At 40.1% G+C, this 22,057-nt stretch overlaps 1 protein-coding gene across 1 annotated transcript in view; it reads right to left on the bottom strand.

Moving 5' to 3' along the window:
• Positions 1 to 21,538, bottom strand: part of LOC140327553 (vomeronasal type-2 receptor 26-like) — a 52,607-nt gene extending 31,069 nt beyond the window's left edge. The window contains exons 1-2 of the mRNA XM_072406942.1: positions 21,183 to 21,538; positions 20,643 to 20,939 (exon numbers count right to left, since the gene is read on the bottom strand). Coding sequence (XP_072263043.1) covers positions 20,643 to 20,939; positions 21,183 to 21,538 — 653 coding nt within the window. The remainder of the gene's footprint in view (positions 1 to 20,642; positions 20,940 to 21,182) is intronic.
• Positions 21,539 to 22,057: the final 519 nt, after the last annotated feature.

The raw sequence follows: 22,057 nt of genomic DNA, 5'->3' as shown, positions 1-22,057 counted from the left end.
GGGGTATGCGTGTCGGCTTCTCCTCGCTCAGAGGAGGAGGAGACACGCGCTGCAGCCAGGAGGAGAGCCAGGAGAAGAAGAAGCCCACAGCATCGCGGGATCGCGGTATCGGGTGAGTATGATTTTTTGGCACAGGGTGATCAGAAGGGGATAGGTTTTTCTCCTTTAAAATTGCGTGCGTCTTATAGGCCGGAGCGTCTTATAGTCCGAAAAATACGGTAGTTCTGTTGAGCTAGTTCCTGTACACCTATTGCTTAATCCAGCTTTTCTTCTGTACAGCTCCTGTGTTTACTACTTTTTGCCCAATCTGTTGTTCCCAGCCCATCCCCATGCACTGTGCCGGTGTCCCTCTAATTCAGTGGATATTCCTGTGTCACCTGTGCCTCCTGTTGCTTCCAGTGTCTCCTGTGTTCCCTGTGTTCGCAGTGGCCGCACTGATGTCTGTCTCTTGGATCCCCGGTATTTTACCCCTGGCTTGTCACCTGACCTCCCTTGCTTGCTGCCTGCTCCAATCTTGACTATTCTTCTGCTTTGTGATTTGGTGTTTCATCCTGCCCACAATGCTGTGCCCATGGACTGCATCCTGGCAATAACCTGCAGTGTGACATCCTCACCATCTGAGGCTCTGGAGAAAACCTGGTTACTGCTTAGACCAGGGGTCGGCAACCTGCGGCTCGCGAGCCACATGCGGCTCTTTGGATGTGAAGCTGCGGCTCTTTAGTTCAGTCCGTCGGAAGCTATTCTATCTCTCAGCCACTATCTATCTCTCAGCCTGGCTTTTCACCGAACCCCTCCCCCGTGATCTTATTTGTACTTTCTGCATCATCCATCTAAGTGTATGGGGCCTATACCATTTTTATAAAAATTTTGTAATCTTTTTACACAATACTTTGCTTTTTAGCCCTGAATTAGTGTTTCTCATTGTATCTTACCTGGTCATTTTTCCATGATATCAGCTGTGGGGTGAGAGTAAGTTGCTGATTTTCTGGAAGAGACTCAGAAAAATGTCCCACGTGTCTCCAATGTGTTTTATTTACTTTTTCAAACTGTGTGATCCAATTTACAATGTCCAGAGGGTTTGGCAGGTCTCCTTTTTCTTTAAAATATATTTCTGTATTAGTTAAATCCTTGTAGTATACAGATTTAATATAGTGGGCTACCTTAAAATATACAATGATCAATGTTCTTTAGCAACAAATATGTAGAATATTTCCTGAAAGTATTCTAAAGTAAAATATTTAACAGGGTTTCCCAAGGGTTGGAAAGGGAAAATCCTAAATAAAGTTTATGTAGCACCCAGGCTGATAGGTGTTATAATAATAGCTCCAGGAAAGGTAGCAGTTCTAGCAGATAGATAGCCTTTATGAAAAGTCAGATTTATGGGTCCTGGAGCTAGCTAAGAAAGAGTTGAGCGAAGTCCTTGGTCACACACTTCTTATTCAGTTTATCACATTGATTTTTAGGGAGATTTTGAATACAGCTCACAGTAGGCTAATGAATTGTACACAAGGAGTTTAATCTGAATGAGACAATACAAAATTAAAACCTCCCAGTGTGCAGTCTTATCTGCTTGTGTATGGTAAGTCTATTTTCTTACTAATACCAAGTATATGATTTGATTCACAATTGTTCATCTTGTTAGTAATTTTTTAAACATCTCACTGGTGTTACACCATACGAATACATTACATTTATTATTTGTCTGCTTTAGTAGCTATACCCCCAACCACTCCTAATAAAGATCAAGTGGTCACATTATTTCCATCCAAAAGTTCGGTCATTCCAGGGATCAAAAATAACTATTTAACCAGAAGCCATAAATAAGGCTTGTTAATGATTTTACAACATATTTAACATTCCATGGGAGACTGGAACATGTGGCGTCATAAATGTATGTAAATAGGAAATTGTGTGTATGTGTAGAAGCTGCCCATCCTATCTTTGTTTTTACAGAAATTCCTTCTTTGTCATGTCAGTTATTGGGATGATGTCACAAATTCCAAGCCAGATGTGATCCTGCATGATCCCCCATGTTCCACTTTCTGTCATCCCAGACACCATTCTGTCTGCAAAGAATTTCCTCATGGTCCAGCCTGACCTATTTGAGCAAATTAAAGAAGCTTCTAGAAACCTGTCTACTTCTGCTGCTCCGGATCCTCAACAGAATTGAGGCCTACTAATGTTTAGGGACAAGATCTTTGTACCTAAAAAATCTCAGAGTACCTCTTCTTGAGTCCTGCCACAATCCCTGTTAGCGAGCAATTTTGGAGCAGCTAAGATGCTTGATTTGGTCCAACTAACCTTTTGGTAGCCAGACCTGCATAGGGACTGTGAGGCATTTGTCTATTTCTGCTCCATATGTGCTCATTCCAAGAGCAGCAGATACAAACCCTTGGGGTTACTTTGCCCACTTCCTGTTCCCAACCGCCCATGGAGTATGCTCTCAATGAAGGTTTATTCACCTCCAGTTTTGTAATCATTAACTCACTAAGATGGCCGATTTTCTGCCTATGAAAGGCACCCCATCAGCAGAGACTACTGCTAAAGTTTGTTTGAGAGAGGTGGTATGTCTTCATGGGGTACCTGACGATATTGTTTTAGAGAGGGGAGTCCAGTTTACCTCCAAGTTCTGCAAAAATCTGCAGATTTGGTCTTTTCTCACTTTTTTCTGGTCACTGAGCAAACCGAAAGAACCAAACTAATCAAGGAAAGAAGGAACTAACTGGAATTCAATGAAATAGAAAATGGTGTGGCTCCCCACAGAAAATAGGACATACTGTTAGGTCCTTAAATATTTGGACAGAGACAACTTTTTACCCACATTATCACAAATAATTTTAAATGAAACAACTCAGATGCAGTTGAACTGCAGACTTTCATCTTCAGTTCAGTGGGTTGAACAAAAAGATTGCATAAAAATGTGAGGAACTAAAGCTTTATTTTTACACAATCACTTCATTTCAGGGGCTCAAATGTAATTGAACAATTAACTCAAAGGCTATTTTCATGGGTTATTGTGAGCTATTCCATCATTATGTCATTATATATTAAGTAAATAAAAAGCCTGAAGTTAATTTGGGGGGGCGCTTGTATGTGGAAGACCCCATAACATGGGGTCAAAGGAGCTCTCTATGCAGGTAAAACAAGCCATCCTTAGGCTGCAAAAAACAGAAAAAAAACCCATCCGAGAAATTTCTACAATATTAGGAGTGGCAAAATCTACAGTTTGGTACATGCTGGGAAAGAAACAAAGCACTGGTGAACTCAGCAACGCCCAAAAGACCTGGACGTCCACGGAAGATAACAGTGGTGGATGATCGCAGAATCATTTCCATGGTGAAACCCCTTCACAACAGCCAACCAAGTGAACAACACTCTCCAGGAAGTAGGCGTATCGATATCCAAGTCTACCATAAAGCGAAGACTGCATGAAAGTAAATACAGAGGGTGCACTGCAAGGTGCAAGCCACTCATAAGCCACAGGATTCTTTGTGGGCCGATCATCTTTTTCTCCTTCATCTATTCTAGTGGATCGAATGAGGCCCACTAGAGGTTAAATGAGAACAAGTCTGCCCATTCATCACCTCTAGTGTTCTGTAATTGGCTGATAAAAGGTAAACCCTGATGACAGCTCAAGTGTCATCAGGATTTTCCTTTCCCCAGCCAATCACAGAGCACTAGAGGTGAATGAATGGGGAGACTTGTCCCCATTTAGCCTTTAGTGCCAGGGGATCCCATGGGACTCCTGTGTTCTTGGATAGAGAATCTCTATCCAAGAACACATACTATAGTTAACCCGAATTTTCCCCCTATTGACATTAATGGTGTTCGAATTCGACTTTCGATCACCCGAACAATATCCCCCTATTCGATCGAATAGCTGTTGAATTGAATAGTGAGATATTCACCAGCAAAGCAGCCAGCCACCCAGCAGCAAAGGACCCGTGGCCTCTAGGCTACCAGCCCATCACCCCTTATTGAGTGGCCGGGTGATCCTGCGCTACCTGTCAGTGGAGATTCTTGTACCTCCAACCCCCACACCAGTGCTTTCATTTCTCTTCTCTATTCCTGCTTTCTCCTTCCCCTAATCCGGTTCCCCTTCCTACACTTATAAAAGGAAGAGAGACATAGGCAACATTTATAGCTCACCACCAAATTGTGCTCTATTCATGTGGGTGTACAGGAGACTAACTTTAAACTTCTCTCTAGATGATATCTGGTTCTAACTACACTTTGTATATTCGTACCTGGCAGTTTTCCTTTGTGCTTTCAAAGCTGTTCATATGGAGGTTTTACTTATCAGGTAGCATTGCTTTATAGCCTCTTCGTTTTGGACTAAGAACTTTTTGTTTTATTGCCACATCCTTGGATACACTACTTCTGCTTTCCCCAACTGTAAGCCTGCCTCTATCACTATACACCAATTCCACCTGATGATTGACATCCTCACTGCAACAAGGGAATGCTGGTGCTTGGAAACCCCATTTCCTCCACTATATTGAAATTAAGTGGTTCATCTCCTTGGCCCTCATTAAAACATATTGTTCAACTACAAGATACTACTGTATGTCTCAATTTCATTTTGTTTGGTCACCTTGGATTCAAAAACTTCTCTCCCCTCTCTCCTCTCTCTCCCCCTTTAACTTACAGCTTTAGATTCTTTAATTCCCTTCCCAGAGTTCTATAGCTGATCCATTTGCTTACCTTCTGTTCTTTCTCATAGCCCAACTGTACCTGTTTCCTTTTGAAGAGCTGTAAATGCATTCAGTACTTCCTTACACTTCTATATTTATCTTGTGGCCTTTTGATTCTGGACTGAAGTACTTGATTCTACTGTACAATGATTCTACTATGTATATGTTTTCCATGCACTCACCTTATACTTCAGACTTTGGACATTTATTATTTATTTATTTCAGATTCTGGTTCCTTAATCTTAAGATAGTAATATATATCGTGCAATGCCCGAGCCAGTATGTTAACTGCAATAAAGACTCTGTAAGGTGACTTATTGTCGGCATTATATATGTCAATCGGGAAGCTTTTTAAACAGCATTTCTTAAGAGCACACCGCAATGTTTCTGACATGATAAAATCCTTGAACTGGTTTCCTGATAAGCATCTATAGTGATATATAATCATATCCTCCACTAGTGGGTCATATGGGTGACTGTAAGATTGAATAGTATTGAAATATTCCTCTATTCCTGGTAGCCAACAGCCAGAACACAAGACAACATGGGAGAGTCTCTGATAGACTTGGCTGATTTCTTTCACTTTTTCCAAGCATCTCATTGATGACAGACACACAGAATCCAGGCACTGATTTAAAGACTCAGGGAAAGTACAGTGGCAGTATCAGGTTTATAAAGGATAAGATTGTTATTTTCCACTGATACAATGGAATATAATTAGTTAAACCTTTCAATGATGGAGAAATTATAGAAAAAAAAACACACAGCCTCCAAGGACTGTTTCCCAATAAATCTAACAAAATTACTCCATAAATATTTTTAACACATATTACATTATATATACTTTGATCATTTAGAATTCATCTGAACTATACAGAATAAGTGTTACTGTTCAGAATTGGGATGAACATGAATTCAGTGGTTGGTTTGGTTGAGCTGTACCTTAACCGGAGGTAATATTTGCACACAAAACCTAATTTACAAAGCAAACTATCCAAGGTAATGAACATAAAGGACTAATAAGCAACTGTGCAGGAGCAGGATACTGTGGAATACACGCATAGTTTTGACTAAGTTTCATCAATAAGGGTGCCAATTCCAGTTAAATCTCAAATAACTGTTGAATTATGATCCTAGCTCACACTGGGACATTTAGGCATCTCACCAAAAACATAACATATTCCAGTGCAAGTTTCTTTATTTGCAGGCTGGTTCACTATGGACTGTTACTTAAATCAGTGCCAGGATTCTGTGTCTGTCATCGATGCTTGGAAAAGGGAAAGAAATCAACCAAGTCTATCGGTTGTTTCATGCCCTAGAAAATTAAAAATACCTGGACATGAAAGACTATTTCTATTTGCAGTGTATGCATTTGGAAACATTGTTTTGATTTCACTATTAGGTTACATTGCATCACTATTGTTCAATTCAACTCAGAAAAAAGGAGCAGCCAACTCAGAAAATCCAAGACATCTAGACATCTGGACATCTCCTGGTATATCCCTCAAAAAGTACAGGAGCTGAAAACCTTTAAGCCATCGGTGTCTTTACTGCATATTTGAACATCTTGAAATTCGATCAAAAGGCTGATATCAGGAAAAATGATCTTCTTCATATAATGGAGTGATGATGGGGGCTTAATTGAAAGTGTAATGCCTCTAATTCCTCACTTTTTCCTTTTGCCTTGTGGTCACTAGGGATGAGCGAGCAAGTTTTTAAAACTGGATCTCACGGCGAATTCGTCCGTTCTAGCTCCGTTCTCGAAATTGTAAGCAACAATGGCCGGTGAGAATTCACCAAACGAGATCGAATTTTTAAAAACAAAAGGAGGAGGAGCAACACCTCACCTACCAACAATAACCTATGACCTTACTGGACCATTGTCTTATTAATATACTAAGTAAACTATACTAAGCAACCGACTTATAGAAGACTATTTATGAAGGGTACAACACGAGTCACCTCCATTTCATTTACTCCATCCAGATTGTGAAAAAAATAGTACGTCCAAACTGATATTGGTTTTATTATCAAATACTTTCAAGTAAGAATTCGGTACCACATGCTTCTGCAGTTAGAAGCCCCAGCAACATTATCAAGTCTCCCTCTACCCCTGAGGAAGCCCAGTTTGGACGAAACGCATCGGGTGGGAAACCTACCGCCTGGTTGTTACCACTTGTCACTACAATTAGTAGTTAAATGTTGGCTTAGGAAAATTAATCCTATGGACAATAGTCTCAACTTTTTAAAACATGTTTGAAATCAAAAAAATGTTGTATTTTAAACTATATCCACATTGCCCTTCAAAAGCCTGACTCTCTCTCTCTCAGTTATATAGTATTGAACAGTAAAGCCTACTTTGTTTTAATTTGTAGTTTATTAGATAGCTGGTCACTGGTGTACAAATGTTTCAATGGCCATTTTGCAAACGGGAGTCAATCTTAATGCTATGTTATTGTGTTTGTGGCCATATTGTTTAATTGCAATAATATGTCTTTATTACAACCTTTAAATGTTTGTCCTGCATAAATATTTGCTAATCCAGTCCCCCCCCCCCTCTTTAATAGGTCCAAATTGCATATTGGTTTGGTAAGTATTTTTTGAATGCAAAATTTCTTTTTATTTTTGAACTATTTTGGCTTTATATAGAAATGTGGGTTTATATGTGTGGTGTTTTTTTTTGTCATGTAAATTTAGTGGCGTCTGTGTGGTCTCTATATTTTAATGTCACATTTTAGTAAATGCGTTTATTTTGAATAAAGTAGTTTTCAAAATGTTGTCAGTGTTTGTTTTCTTGGGGGGTTTGTTTTTGTGATCTCCTTTACAATCTCCCAGGAACTTTTAACCTTGGATGATCCAACAGCCCTCCAATTTAACCAGTTAATTGTGATTGTTTTGAAATAGTTCCTTTCTCTGAATTGTATATGCATAGTTGTGCGCCAAACCTCAGGAGTCTGCTGTGTACTGTTGTGCTCCAAGGCAGACACACTATGTGCGCGTGAAATGTGTTCTATCACTTTAAAAAACGCACCAGCCACTTTTTCAGAGAAGGATGCCCATTCGGGTACGTTTTTCTTTTTAGGTGTATATTGTTTGCCTTCATGTGCACTCATGTATGTACATGCATGCATATATGTATGTATGCATTTAGATGTGTGTACATATACATAGATAAAAGAAATTATAGGAAGAAATAGGCAAATAGGTGTTATTTTTGGCCATATTGCTTAACATGCTTCAAATTGAAAAGATTGCCTATTTCCTCCTATGATTTCTGTAATTATGGGCTTGGCTCCAAGCAACATTTATGGATGATATTGCTTCTAGTTAAAGAAGAAAACCCCCTTTATGTGCTTCTAGTACTAAGCGGGGGTGAGTAAGTCAATATATATAGTGGGCAAAGGTCTAAAATGCCATTCAAACTGCATAAACACCCTGAAAGGCTGGAAAAATATGTTTGGCACAAAGTGTATTTGTCGGTGGAAGTTTGATATACTAGTACTATTTGTTTTATGTAAACACCTAAATAATGCATACACTCCAGTATTTAACCACCCGAGGGATAACCCCGACCTTGGTTCGGGGGTAAAATAATTACAATTATCGATAACCCCAAACTTTTCTCACTGTATGAAAATACAGTGAGAAAAGTTCGGGTTTATCGATCACTTACCTGGTCCCGCTGCGATCCAGCGTCGTCCTCCAGTAGTGTCTTCCAGCGTCGGGTGCCCTCTCCGGGAAGAAGAAGCCGGCCGGCTTCTTCTCCCTCCGTAGCGTGTACGTCGGCGCGTACGATGACGTCGGCGCGTGTGCGGGAAATTCAAATTCAAACTCATTCAAACACATTTTGTATTGGATTGAATACAAACTCCCGTATCCAATCCAATACAAAATAATTCAAAATAAATACAAAGTATGTAATTGGTAAATTCAAACTCTCATTTTGTATTGGATTGGATACAGGAGTTTGTATTCAATCCAATACAAAATGAGAGTTTGAATTTTGTTCTCATTTTGTATTGGATTGAATACAAAATCCTGTATCCAGTCCAATACAAAATAATAGAAAATATATTTATGTGGTTTTGTCTATAGGTATGTGACGGACACTAGGGAGGTGTTTTAGAAAAATATATTACTATACAGTATACCGAATTATCGCATTTTCAGTATTTTTCATTTATTTATGTATTCTTGTTTAAGCTGATTTTTGTGTCTTTTATTTAATTTTATTAAAAGTAATTTTTTTTTTTTTTACATGATTGTGTGTTTCAAACATTTTTTATATTCATGATATCTACTAGAACCCTGTTCGGACAAATTTCTGTAAGTTACAGGTCTACAATTTAAAAAACAAAATTTCATGAAAAACAGTGTAACGCTTTTGGAACAGAAATCTAGACATCAGTGTAACGCCCAGGAGGTTAATGAGCAAAGCTAAGTTAAGCAACAACACAACATCTGTTCATTTCTAAGAGTGCCTGACCCTGCTTGTGAGCTTGGCAATCAATGAGCTTTCATGTTGTGCTTGGAACCTGGACCTCCTTCCATCACCATCAGGTGTGTTAGAATGAGTATGCAACTCAGCTGGACAACTAATTCACAACCAGTATGGCCAGCAAGTGGAAGTGCGAATGTCAAACTATTAAAAAAAGCAAATAAATAAAAACCATAACAATTTATTTCTAAAAGGAATATGTACATAATACATTCAAATACCAATTTGTGACAAAGGCAACAAGGGGGGTCAAGTAGGAGTTTGGTGTGGAAACCATGCAGACGTTTGTACTCAATATTTGTGGAAAAAATGAAAAAACATTGCTTATGAATTGCTAAACAAAAGAAACCGTAAGAACCCAGGAACAAAAACAATGCAGCAACAGATGAAACTAATAATACTGAGGATTACAAAAAAGTCACATCAATACACACACACACTACAAATAGTAATACTGAAAATGCATATGTATACATTTAAAGGTTTTTTGACATACACACACAAGTAAAATTACTAAATGTTCCTTGATACATGTATTATTACATCTTTACAAACAATCTTTTTTTCAATTTTTTGATTTCTTTGAAGCCAAACTAGAATGAAATTTCAACCAGATTCAAAATGCCTGGTCATATTTTTTTTTATTCATACTATTGTGTGATGACATATTATAAAGTGCTAATTAGTATATATACAGCTTGATAATGGTTACAGTTAAGTCCATAAATATTTGGACAGAGACAACTTTTTTCTAATTTGGGTTCTGTACATTACAATTAATTTTAAATGAAACAACTCATTCAAACAACTCACTCACACAAGTTGAACTGCAGATCTTCAGCTTTAACTTAGTGGGTTGAACAAAAAGATTGTGATAAAATGTGAGGAACTAAAGCCTTTTTTTTACACAATCACTTTATTTCAGGGGCTCAAAAGTAATTGGACAAATTAAAAGGCTGAAAATAAAATGTTTATTTCTAATACTTTGTTGAAAACCCTTTGCTGACAATGACAGCCTGTAGTCTTGAACTCACAGACATCACCAGATGTACAGAATCAAATTTGAAAAAAGTTGCCTCTGTCAAAATATTTATTGACCTAACTATAGTTTGCAGTAAAATACAGAAAATCAGAAGAGAGAACAAGCTGTCACATAAGCAGGAAATACACAGAGGACCCAGAAACCTGGGCACAGAACTAAGGAGGCTTACATAGGCCTAGCAGCCATTGGCATGACAGGATTGAACTCAGGAAGCAATCTGCTCATTGGCTACAGCAAATACATCAGAATCCCTTTCAGCTGTTCAAAGCCTCAGTTTCTGTGCTGGGGATGGTGGAAAAGCCTCTGGATGTCCCTAGTCCAAAATCCTCAACATCCCCTTTAAACAGGATAGGAGGAAAAGGACCAGGAGTCATAATACCAAATGTATTCTGTCCCTTTTCCAGTGTACAGTACCGTATTACAATTGTAGCCAGATGAGGATTCGCACAGCATATACATTCACGCCAAATCGTGCTTTAAAATTTTCCGCCCCCAGAATCCATCACTCCACCGCATCACCCGGAAAATGTCACAGATTTTGCTGGGTGATGCGATGGGGATGTCCTGCCCCGCTCACTCCACTGCAACTACCAACGCAGCTGCTCGCATCACCCGGGGGCTGCGAGCGTCACATTTATGGAATTTACTATTGGTGATCGCGTCCGCAGTTAGATGTGATGCACCATGCAGAAATCCTGCATGGTGCATCTCATCTAACTGCAGATGCAAGCAGCAGTGTGGCAGGGACCCCTGCGGCATTTAAAAGCAGATTTCTCAGTAATCTGCCCTTAAATTTCCCGCTCGGCCATGCCCCCCCCGGCAGAGAGGCGCCCTGACATCACAGCGGGATCGTTCGATCGCTGCTGGAGCATGGGGCAGAGGTAAGGGGGGCTCGCAAAGTTACCCTCAGTGTGACTCTGGGTTACCGCTCCTTGCATCTTTTTTCCACCCCAAGTCACACTCCGGATTACTGCTAGGGGGGTTAAATTAGGCCTTATATGTGAAAGTTAGTAAATTATCTTTTAGTTTTGTGATTGAGCCAGGGAGTCTGGGTATGAAAAGGTGTGGAGAAGAATTTTTTAAACATAAGGATTAGTCTGAGTTGAGCATAATCTATAGATCTGACAACATGATTTTTTTTTATCTCTGCAAGAAAAAACATATCAGCATAAGTGACCCGGAGGCCATCTACTCTGAGAATACTGAAAGTGCAGGTATCAATAGTCCTCAGGGGCTGTTTTTTTGCCTTCCCAATGTATTAGTTACCAAGTTCCACATTACTCAACAAAAAACCTTTTTAGTAATTCCCATCCCTTTAGGCCCTGAACATTTCTGCTGAAAGTATGCTCATTAGAACCCATGAGAGGAGAAATAAAGGTTCAGTATATATACAAGTGTCAGGTAATGAAAAAAACATAAACGCTACAATGAGCAAACCAAAAACCCCAAAACCTCAACTAACCAATCTGTCTAACTAACATATACAGACATGGTATTTACACCAAGCAAAACAACTAATTTATAAACAATAGACAGGGCAAATAACAGAAGCACAGATTCAAAACCAAATACCAGGCCCAAAGTCAATAAACCAAGGTGAATCCAGAACAGTATAAATCTATCATGAATGGTGCAGCCAGATTTATCATTCCTCCCCACCACTCCTCATCTGCTTCCTCTCTTTGCAATTCTCTAGACTGGGTTCCATTTCAGAATTGTTCCTACTCCTAACAAAGGAAATTGAGGACTGAAGAGAAATTATAAAATAATTAAAGGGGAGTGTATACTTTTTCAAGGCCACAATTTCTTTTATTTCTAATTAGGGGAATTGGGGACCTAAACATTAAAAGGTCTTATTAGGACATAAAAAACTCTATTTATAAACATCCCCTGTTAGAATTATCTAGTTCTGCGTGTAATTTATTCCCATGAGGGAATGTTTAAGGGAATGTCAGTAAAGAAAAGGCTACACATTATTTCCCATGCCACATTTTCTACTGTTGCTAATTTGGGAAATTGAGGAAATAAATAAACAAAAAATAAAAAAAAAATAAATGAAAAGGAAATACAATGAGGTGTAAAGTATTTATTAATGCCATCAGTAACAGGTTCTTGTTTTGATATTTAGAAGACCTGGGGGGTAAAATAATAGTAATAAAATAAAAAGCGGTATACATACGTTCCATGGTTTCTTCTACTGCTAATTAGGAAAAGTGTGAATCTGAAAAAAAAAACACTAAAAAGACATGCAGTATAAAGTATTTTCTAAAGCCAATTTTTTTCCTAACATTAGGTATGCAAATTGGGTTCGTAAAAAAAAAAAGTAATAGCTACGTCCAAGGCCACGTTTTCTTAAATATCTAAATAGAGGAATTAGGAACTTTGTAATTTATTAAAAAATTCTCATTTCTCCTTATTACTGCTAAAAGGTTTCTGCACCTTGATTGGAGTCCAGCAATGCCACATTAAATTGATTGGACATGATTTGGAAATGCTAACACCCCTCTATAGAAAGCTTACAATGTATATCAGAGCAAAAATCAAGGCATGAGGCCAAAGGAACTGCCTGATAGGGATGAGCAAGAATTTGGGCGAATCGATTTTGCGAATTACATTAAAGGGCCGACTTTAAACATTATTAGCAAAGCCCCCATACATGTTAGAACCACCAATTTTCTAGGTAAGTGTAGGAGAACAGTGGCAACAAGGAAAAAAAAATACAAAAGTTAAAAAAGACTTTGTGGTTTTCCAGAAAATGGCAGGCAAATAACAGCAGGCAAATAGGATTTTTGCATGATGAACAGCGTCCAGAATGCAGCACGGACATTGGGAAAGGGTGAACTCAACCCACTAGCAACAGTCTCTATGGTCAAAACAGCAGGAATGTACGCACCCCTTTTTATTTACATATCTGCATAATATCTTAACGCTATAAAAATCCTGTTTATTAATAATAATAATTGCTAGCTGGCATCATGACCTGGATGACATGTGATAGGAATGCCACCCATAAAGTTGTGGACAAGTAGCACGGTGATATTAGGCAAAAGGATGGGAGACCAGAGACGGAGCATGGGTCAGCGAGAGCAGTAGCAGTGTGTGGCCTCTGGTAAGTTATCGCCAGGGAGACCGCATTGGTAAGAGTCACTGAGAGCTGGGTGTAGGTACATTGTCATTGCCACCCGGAAGTGCACAATTTTAGTGAATGGCGTACTGACAGGCGGCAGCAGCAACAACATCAGGAGGAGGCGGAGGACCTAAGATGAAGTGGGGACTTCATTGGTAACTGACATCTCGAGCTGGGTGTAGTGCATCGTCAATGACACCCAAAAGTGTGTAAAAATTATAGTGAATAAAGTACTGACAGGCAGCAGCAACAGCATCAGTGTGGCCCCTTAGACGGAGCGTGGACTTCATTGGTAAATGGCATCTAGAGCTGGGTGTAGTGCATCATCAATGACACCCAGAAGTTTGTACCACAATTATAATGAATAGAGTACTGACAGGTGGCAGCAAAAACAGCATCAGGAGAAGGCGTTGGGCCCTGAGATGGAGCATGGACCACATTTGTAACTGGTCATTGCCACCCAGAAGTGTACAGCCTCAACCTCTCTGTGCAAAGTGGACAAGAGTTCTCTGGCGGTGTGACTTTTCTCCCCCAAGGACACCAGTTTCAGCACTGCCTGGCAACGTGTGCGCCTGAGGGAGCTGTAGTGGCGTGCCCGCTTAACCACAGTGTCCTCCGCTGCTGGCTTTTCAGGAGGAGTGTTGAAAAAAGAGGGTTTTGCCGGTAGAAGCAATGAAGGAGGAGGAGGAGGGAGAGGACTGGGGTGGCCCATGCTTTTCCACCACACACTTCGGCAGGGGGTACCAGGTAGCGTAGCGGGTTACCTAACGTCCTGCCTTCACCTGCGTCTACCGCTCATCTTTTACTTATTCAGGAAAAAATGCACCTGTACCAAACGGTTTCTTTGGTAAATAGCAAGTGGTATCAGAATTAAAAATCTGTATTTTTTTGAGGAAAATAAATACATTTTTTTGGCTTTTTTTGATGAATAGCAAGTGGGATCAGAATAAAATATCTGTATGTTTTTGAGAGAAATACATACATTTTTCTAGCTTTTTGATAGCAAGAGGTATCACACTGAAATATTTTTTGGAGTGTAGGACAAAAATGTTTCTGCCTTCTGATAACTAGCAAAAGGTAGCAAGAAAAAATGCACAATCCGTATATTTCAAGATATACAGAAGACTCCTAACCTGTCCCTTTCACAATTCACTTCTCTCCCTGCTTCTTTCTCTGACACAGAACACAAGATGGAGAGACTAACCCCTCCCTCCTTTCCCGTATATATGCCTGCTCTGAGATCTCTGCTGATTGGGCTGCTGGGCCTTGCTGTGCATCCTGAGAGCAAATGATTCGCTTGCAGCCATGCCATTTCCGCCGGAAATAGTCACCATTCCCGCCCCTTGCATTTCCCCTTGTTTGTTCGGCGAGAACACAACCTCATGGCGAATCACAAGGCCGTTCTCGCTTAAATGTTTGGTAAGCTAGAAAGGCCCAATTCGCCTCGAGATCGAACTTACAAATCTTGCTCGCTCGGAAACAGAATTGTTGCAAGGTACAGATTTGGGAATATGAAAAAACACATTCCTGCTTCACTGAAGATTACAAAGAATAAAATAATTTTCATATTTTCAAATGGAAGAAGTTTGGCACTACTGGGACTTTTCTAAAGCTGATCTTCCCGCCAAACTGAGCAATCGAGGGAGAAGGACAACCATAAAAATTGATGGAAGCCTCTCCTCTGCAAAACACATGAAAGAGTTTGCAAAAAAAGCACCCGAGGGACTCTCAGACTATGAGAAACAAGATTCTCTGGTCTTATGAAACTTATTTTGACCTGTTTGGCCTCAATTTTAAATGTGTCTGGAGGTAACCAGCCTTAAAATGACTGTTCATCGACAGTACCAGTCCAATCTGACTGATATATAACTATATACAGGATTTTCCAGAGACACATTTTCGCCCCCTGTTCATTAGAAAAATTTGGGAGTAAAATAAAAAAATAAAAAGAATTACAAAAGGCTATACACTATTTCCAAGGCCACATTTTATTACAAAAAGAGTCATTAATAAGATATAGAGTATTTTCCAAGGGTATTGGGTAAATTGAAAAATTGAAAATAAAAAATTAAGAATTTTGAAGACATGTACAGTATTTTCCTAGGTCACATTCTCTCCTACCACTAAGTAAGGAAAACGGGGATTGAAATAAAATAAGTGGTACAAAGTTCCAAGGCTCCATTTTCTTCTACTGCTTCTTACAGAATAGAATATAAAGGGGAATTTTGTATTTTTTTCCCACTGCTCACTTTGGAGAACTAGGATGTGAAAGAAAAGTATTAGAATTAGAAGGAGATATAAACTGTGTCCAGGACCACATTTTCTCCTACTAATTGGGGAAAGAACTTGAACTTTTCCCAATTAGGAAAATTGGGAAGAAACTTGGCAAGGGATTTTCCTAAGCCACATTTTTCTGACTGCTTATTAGGGAAACTGGGGAGTGAAATTAAAAATAAAAAAACTGAAACTGGTCAACATTTCTTCCACTGCTAATTAACAAATATTGTGATATTATTCTGGCTTAAAAAAAATAAAGAGATTTAAAGTTTACACCATATGGGTCATGTTGCAAGATCAGAAGAAATAACCAGAACATTTTTCTATTCATTTCAATGATGTTTATTTTATTTCAATTGTAATTAAGATTTTTTTTCACACTTTATTAATATAAAGACAAAATAAAAATGCTACATTTTGATTCATGTGTAGAATATCAGTAGTACAAGCAACTTTGATAGCACCATATAACATATTTTTCTTGTAACCTTTTAAATAATAGCTCTCAAATAACAGGGGACCATTATACAGAATCATGAATTATACTAAGTATAGTGTGTGAACCAGATATCGTTAAAAGGACAACATACAAAATAACCGTAATAAAGTAGAGGTATATATCGTTTTGATTTTCCTGATAATATGGGTTAGCATAACTACTTTTAAAACATGGCCTAATATACGGCAGTACATTTAAAAGTAATCCATGCATCCCAGGTCTCAGAAAATGTATCTATATTATTCAAACTAATAGCCTTTGCTTCTTCTATTAAGTCAGGGGTGTCAAACTCAAACACACAGAGGGCCAAAATTAAAAAATTAGACAAAGTCACCGGCCAAGCTTGAAATTTATTGAAAAATTTGAGGAAATTTTTCCTTCTCATTAGATTTAAACCCTTTTCATATGGAAACAAAGATGTTTTGCTTCACATTTAATCTGGAACAAGCTTATATAGAAAGAGGCATAAACATTTTTTTTTTAACTTTAAGAAAAATTCTTATGCCTTTTTCTCTATTTGTAGCCTTTTAAGGTAAATTTTAATGGTAACCTTTTTGCACAGGCTAACAATAATAATACCAATATTCTTCTATGAAAATCCAACCATTCAAGTCCATGCCTTGGAGTAGCAAGGAAAAGTACAGCTGAGGGATAGTGCTGGAATTGCCAGACGCGGCCAATGCGGAGCTAAAACTTATGAGTGGCCGCCGCTAAAACTCCCTCTTCATTGAAATAGCGCCGCTACTAAAATTCACAGCATTATTTGCGTCCATAAAACAGTTCAATGCGGGGCCACATATAGGCAGAGAGCCTGCTGGCCTATAGACGCAAGTAATGCCAGGAATTGTAGTAGCGGCACTATTTCAATGCAGCAGCGGGCCGGGTGCAGTTCTTATTTAGGGTTCCTTTGGGGGCCAAAAAAAAAGGACGTTGGGGGCCAGATTTGGAATTAAGTAGACTAAGTGTACTTTGCTCAACTGCAATTTCACAGTGGAAACCTCCTGTGAATTCCAAAACAGTAGAATAATACTATGTGCTACATTTAGCAGATGGCGTGTCAATGATTTTTTATACTTTCTCAAAGACATCCTATGTAAATGTAGTAGACAAACTTCCGGTCTCAATAGTAATAAAGAACCCGTAATAAGTTGACTGAAACTCGCAACTTCTTTCCACAAATCTTGTATTCCAGGACAATCACACCAGATATGCATCATCCTGCCTAAGTCTGCAGAGCCAGCACACATTGCATTTTTGAGGAGCAATTTTATGGATTTTGTCAGGGGTCGAGTACCAATGGGTAAGTATTGTAATTCTGAATTTTATGGACCAGTCCTAAAATTAAACTTGGGCAATTTCTAAGAACACTAATATAAATGTGAATATTGGCTCATTTAGAGATTGGAAACAAATGGTTTTAGGCACAATTGTTTTGTAGTTAAGCCCTATTTTCTTTTACTGCTTAATATAGAAACTGGTAAAAAAAAAATTCAGTAGGTATAGAGCATTTTCCAAAGCCACATTTTCTCATACTGGCAATTAGTTAAAGTTGGGGACTTGAAAGAGAAAAGTAAACAGTATTACAAATAAAAGAAGCATTATAACAATAAAAAAAGTGCATACAATATTCTCACATTTGCTTCTTTTGCTAATGGTAATGGCAATAATAAAAATTGCTTGCTGTCTAATACTGTGTAAGAACGAACGCACATGTTGTGCTAAATTTAAAATGACATCATCAGTTCCAAAAAAGACTGGCTACAAAGGTAGGTTACACTATAGGCCAGCAGCCACTAGTGGATCCTTCACACAAATTAAACCTCAGTGGTAGTGGTGGCTCAGCCAGTATATCCACACTAAACAGCAGCATTGAGGACATCAGGACAGTTAAAGCCAATGTCAGACTCTTGAAAAACTCGATGTTCGGCCAGATTTGTCGAAGTATGTCTTCCAGATGCTGCCTTGTACTCTTTTGAGTGCTATGTCAAACAGAGTTGTCAGTGTGGCAAGTGAAATTGTTGTTCCAAAATAGACTATGATGCCTGAAACCACATTAAAATGCTGCTGTGCTTTGCCTTCAAAGCCCTCCACAGTTCTTGTCCCGTGTACTTTTCTGAAATGATAGAAAAATACCCACCTAGCCGCTCTCTTTGCTCCTCCATTGACCTTTTAATGACTGCCTCTCTCATAGGCCCTGTTTTTTTTAAAGTTCTCCAAGGCTGGAGAGAATACACTTTCATCAGTGAAGCTGGGTGATCCAGCAAATTTGGAATGGCTCTGGTCCAGAATTGAAAACATTTGCTAACTAATACCTAATGAGTTTTAGGAAATCCACTCCAGATTTTCTGTATCACCCAGCTTCACTGATGAAAGTGTATTCTTTCCAGCCTTAGAGAACTTTAATAAATCAGGGCTATAATCTCACCACATGGATCCAGGACTTTCGTAGAGCTGCCCCGACTCCCTGGAATGTTTTTCTTTATCCCATTCCGCTTGCTCCTACTTTATACTCATTTATTTACCCATTTACCCATATTTTTAACTTGTCTGCCCATCTTATTCTGTCTCTTAAACCCTCACTACTTCCCAAACTTCCATATCCCCCTCCTCTTAAATTGTAGGATTTTCTTGACAGGGTCCTCTCTTTCTCTTGATGTCACTGATTATGTATGTCTGTCATTTGCAAATTTATTGTACAGAACTACATAATATGATGATATAAATACTGTTTGATAATAATAAAAACAAAATGTCTCTATCCTGGATTGGTGACCTGTTTTCTTACACCAGTTTCTTTGCCAAGCCTTAAGTGCAATACCACCACCACCAACCACCATAGCCCCACCGCAGCCTACAACAACACAATTGGAGGTCATGAAAAAACAGAGAAATCAACAATAGGAATTTATCAACAGTGGGAAAAACTATTTTAACCAATATGGCATATGGAATATTTCCTCAAGGGTAACTGATCAAGGGTAACTGATTCATGTTTCTCATTTTATTCGGTAAAGAATATTTTACAGGTGTACAGCAGTGTCAATAGCAGATTTTAAAAAATAAACATGGAAGGTGTCCACACTCCCCCAAGGAACTGGGAAGCCTAACCCTATAAGTTACTCTATGTATTTTTTCGGATATGGGGAACGGACCGATAAACTTGGGTCCTAACTTGGTTGAGGGTCCAGATCGCCTTGGTTGGAACTGGGACAGAGACTCTAAGGGGATCTATGGCGATCCGCAAAAGTCTTCTGGCTACTGCTTTTCTGCGATTACATTGGACCTGGTTCCAAACAGATCGGGAACGTTCAACCCAATCATTAGGGACTGGAAGATCAGAGGGTGGACCCGACAGAGAGGAAACTTTGGAATACCGACCCCAATGCACATGAATAGAGAGATCCCGGAAGAATGTTCTGCATTGTTATATGACACCTCCGCAAAGGGGAGATAGTCTGCCCATCTCTCCTGACATCCGGACACAAAGCTCTAGAGATGCTCGATGTCCAGTTTGGCACAAAACTCCTTCCAGAACCGTGACACAAACTTAACCCCCTTGTTTAGAAACAATGTCCGCTGGAGCCCCATGCAGACGGAAAACACGAAAAACAAATAAATCGGCCAATTCTTTGGCTGAGGGCAACTTTGGTAGTGTTAAGAAATAAGCTTGTTTACTAAAGCGATCTACCACCACCCAAATTACTGAAAACCCTGAAAACCATGGAAGGTCCGTAATAAAATTCATGGATATGTGGGTCCATGGAGGCAAAGGAATGGGCAGAGGAAGCAGAGTGCCGAAGGGAGCGGAACAGGCCGACTGACACCCAGCTCAAACTGGACAGGAACGAACATAAGATTCAACATCTACTGACATGTGGGGCCACCAAACATGCCGTTTTACTAATTCAAGAGATTTTTTAATTCCTGGGTGGCTGGCAGTTTTGAAGTCATGTAACTGTTGGATAACCTTCAGGCAAAGATGGAGGGGGACATACAGACTCCCCTTAGGTTTTCCAGGGGGGTGGTTCATTTGGAGGGGGGACAAAATGTTCACCAGGTCTTCCAGTAATGGTGGGGTCTGCAGGGCAGATGCCACTAATTGTGCCAATGCCAATAATCTGAATGCCAATAATCTGAAAATTAAAACTTGTGAAGAACAGGGCCCAATGGGCTTGGCGGGAGTTAAGACATTTGGCCCCTTCGATATACTCTGAGTTTTTGTGGTCAGTATAAACTGTCACGGGATGCTCTGCCCCTTCCAGCCAATGCCTCTATTCTTCAAAAGCCCATTTTACCCCCAGAAGTTCTATATTGCCCACGTCGTAATTACGCTCAGCTGCAGAGAACTTCCGGGAGAAGAAGGCACAGGGGTGTAATCTCTCTGGTTCCCCAAAATACTGGCAAAATACTACCCCCAAATCCACCTCTATGATAAACGAGAGACTGGCCACTGGATGCACCACTATGGGTGCACAACAGAAGGTTCGCAAGCATCCTGTGTTCACCGTGAGGAGTCCACCTCTCTCCTGGTAGGGTTTGTCACAGTGTGGACAATGGTGGAGAAGTTCCAGATGAACTTCCTGTAAAAATTTGCGAAGCCCAGAAAGAGTTGAAGACCCTTAAGGTCAGTGGGTTCCGGCCACTCCAGTACTGCTGAAACCTTGTTTGGATCTATAGCCAACCCTTGATCCAACAAAATATATCCCAAAAAAGCAACCTCAAGTACCTCCAAGGTGCACTTCTCCAGTTTTGCAAAGAGGCAGTTCTCCCGGTGTTTCTGGAGAACCTGGTGCACCTGGGTTCTGTGGAGGAGGATGGACCAAAAATGTCAACAAGGTAAACTTTAACAAACTTCCCCAGAAATTCACGGAATACATCATTTACGAACCGCTGTGGTGTTACAAAGACCAAAGGACATTACCAGGTATTCAAAGTGCCTTTCCCTGGTGTTAAAGGCGGTCTTCTATTGATCTCCCTTTCCGAATTCGGATAGGACTGTAGGCCCCTTTCAAATCAAAGTTAGTGAAGAATCGAGCCCAGTTGACCTGAGAGAAAAGGTCTTCCATTGGGGCAGAGGATTCCTCACTGTAAGCTTGTTCAGGCCCCTATAATCAATACAGGGCCTCAGCCCGCCATCCTTCTTCCCCACGAAGAAGAACCCGGCTCCTGCAGGGGAAGAGGATGGACAGATGAAGCCTTTCTCTAGGTTCTCCTGAATGTTTTCTTTTTGGGCTTTTATTTCTGGCCCGGCCAGATTAAACGAATGCCCGAGGGGGCATGGCTTCCAGGAGTAATTCAATGGGGTAGTCATAGGACGGGTGAGGTGGGAGTTTGTCAGCTGCCCAAGGGCAAAAGACACCCGTAAGAATCGGGCAACTTCTCTGCCACCTCGAGGGACCATACTGGCACTACTTGCGTGAGGCAGTCAGCCTGACATTTGATTCCACACTGGACAATCTGACCCGATTCCCAGTAAATCACAGGGTTATGGGATTTTAACCAAGGAAGGCATAACACTAAGAGGGTTTTCCATCCTGATAACAATCAGGCGGAAAACTTCCTGATTGGGAGGCCCCCACTATTAAGCATACTTCAGGGGCAACAGAAGGTGTAAGTCCCTGTTGAAGGGGTGTGCTATCGAAAGCGGCCAAGGACAATTAGGAGCCGAGAAGGGTGACAGGTATCCCCATTATCATCTGCTCCACAATCAAGGAAGACCAGGACCTGGCGGGTCTTTCCGCCCCAAGTAATGGTAGCTGGACCAGGAGGCAGCGTTGAGCCTGGGATAGGGGGGCTGAGGTCCTCCCCTCTGCACCTCGATAAACTGTAGCCGATTGCGCTCTGCGGGGGTGAGCTTGGACGAACCGATCTCCATGGATTCCTCAGAATCAAGTAAAAAAGATGAAAGTTTTGCACGTGG

This window comes from Pyxicephalus adspersus, chromosome 3 (genome assembly GCF_032062135.1).
Source record: "Pyxicephalus adspersus chromosome 3, UCB_Pads_2.0, whole genome shotgun sequence".
NCBI lineage: Eukaryota > Metazoa > Chordata > Amphibia > Anura > Pyxicephalidae > Pyxicephalus > Pyxicephalus adspersus.
Note: the sequence above shows the minus strand (reverse complement) of the source record. Positions and strands in the feature narration are given on the sequence as shown.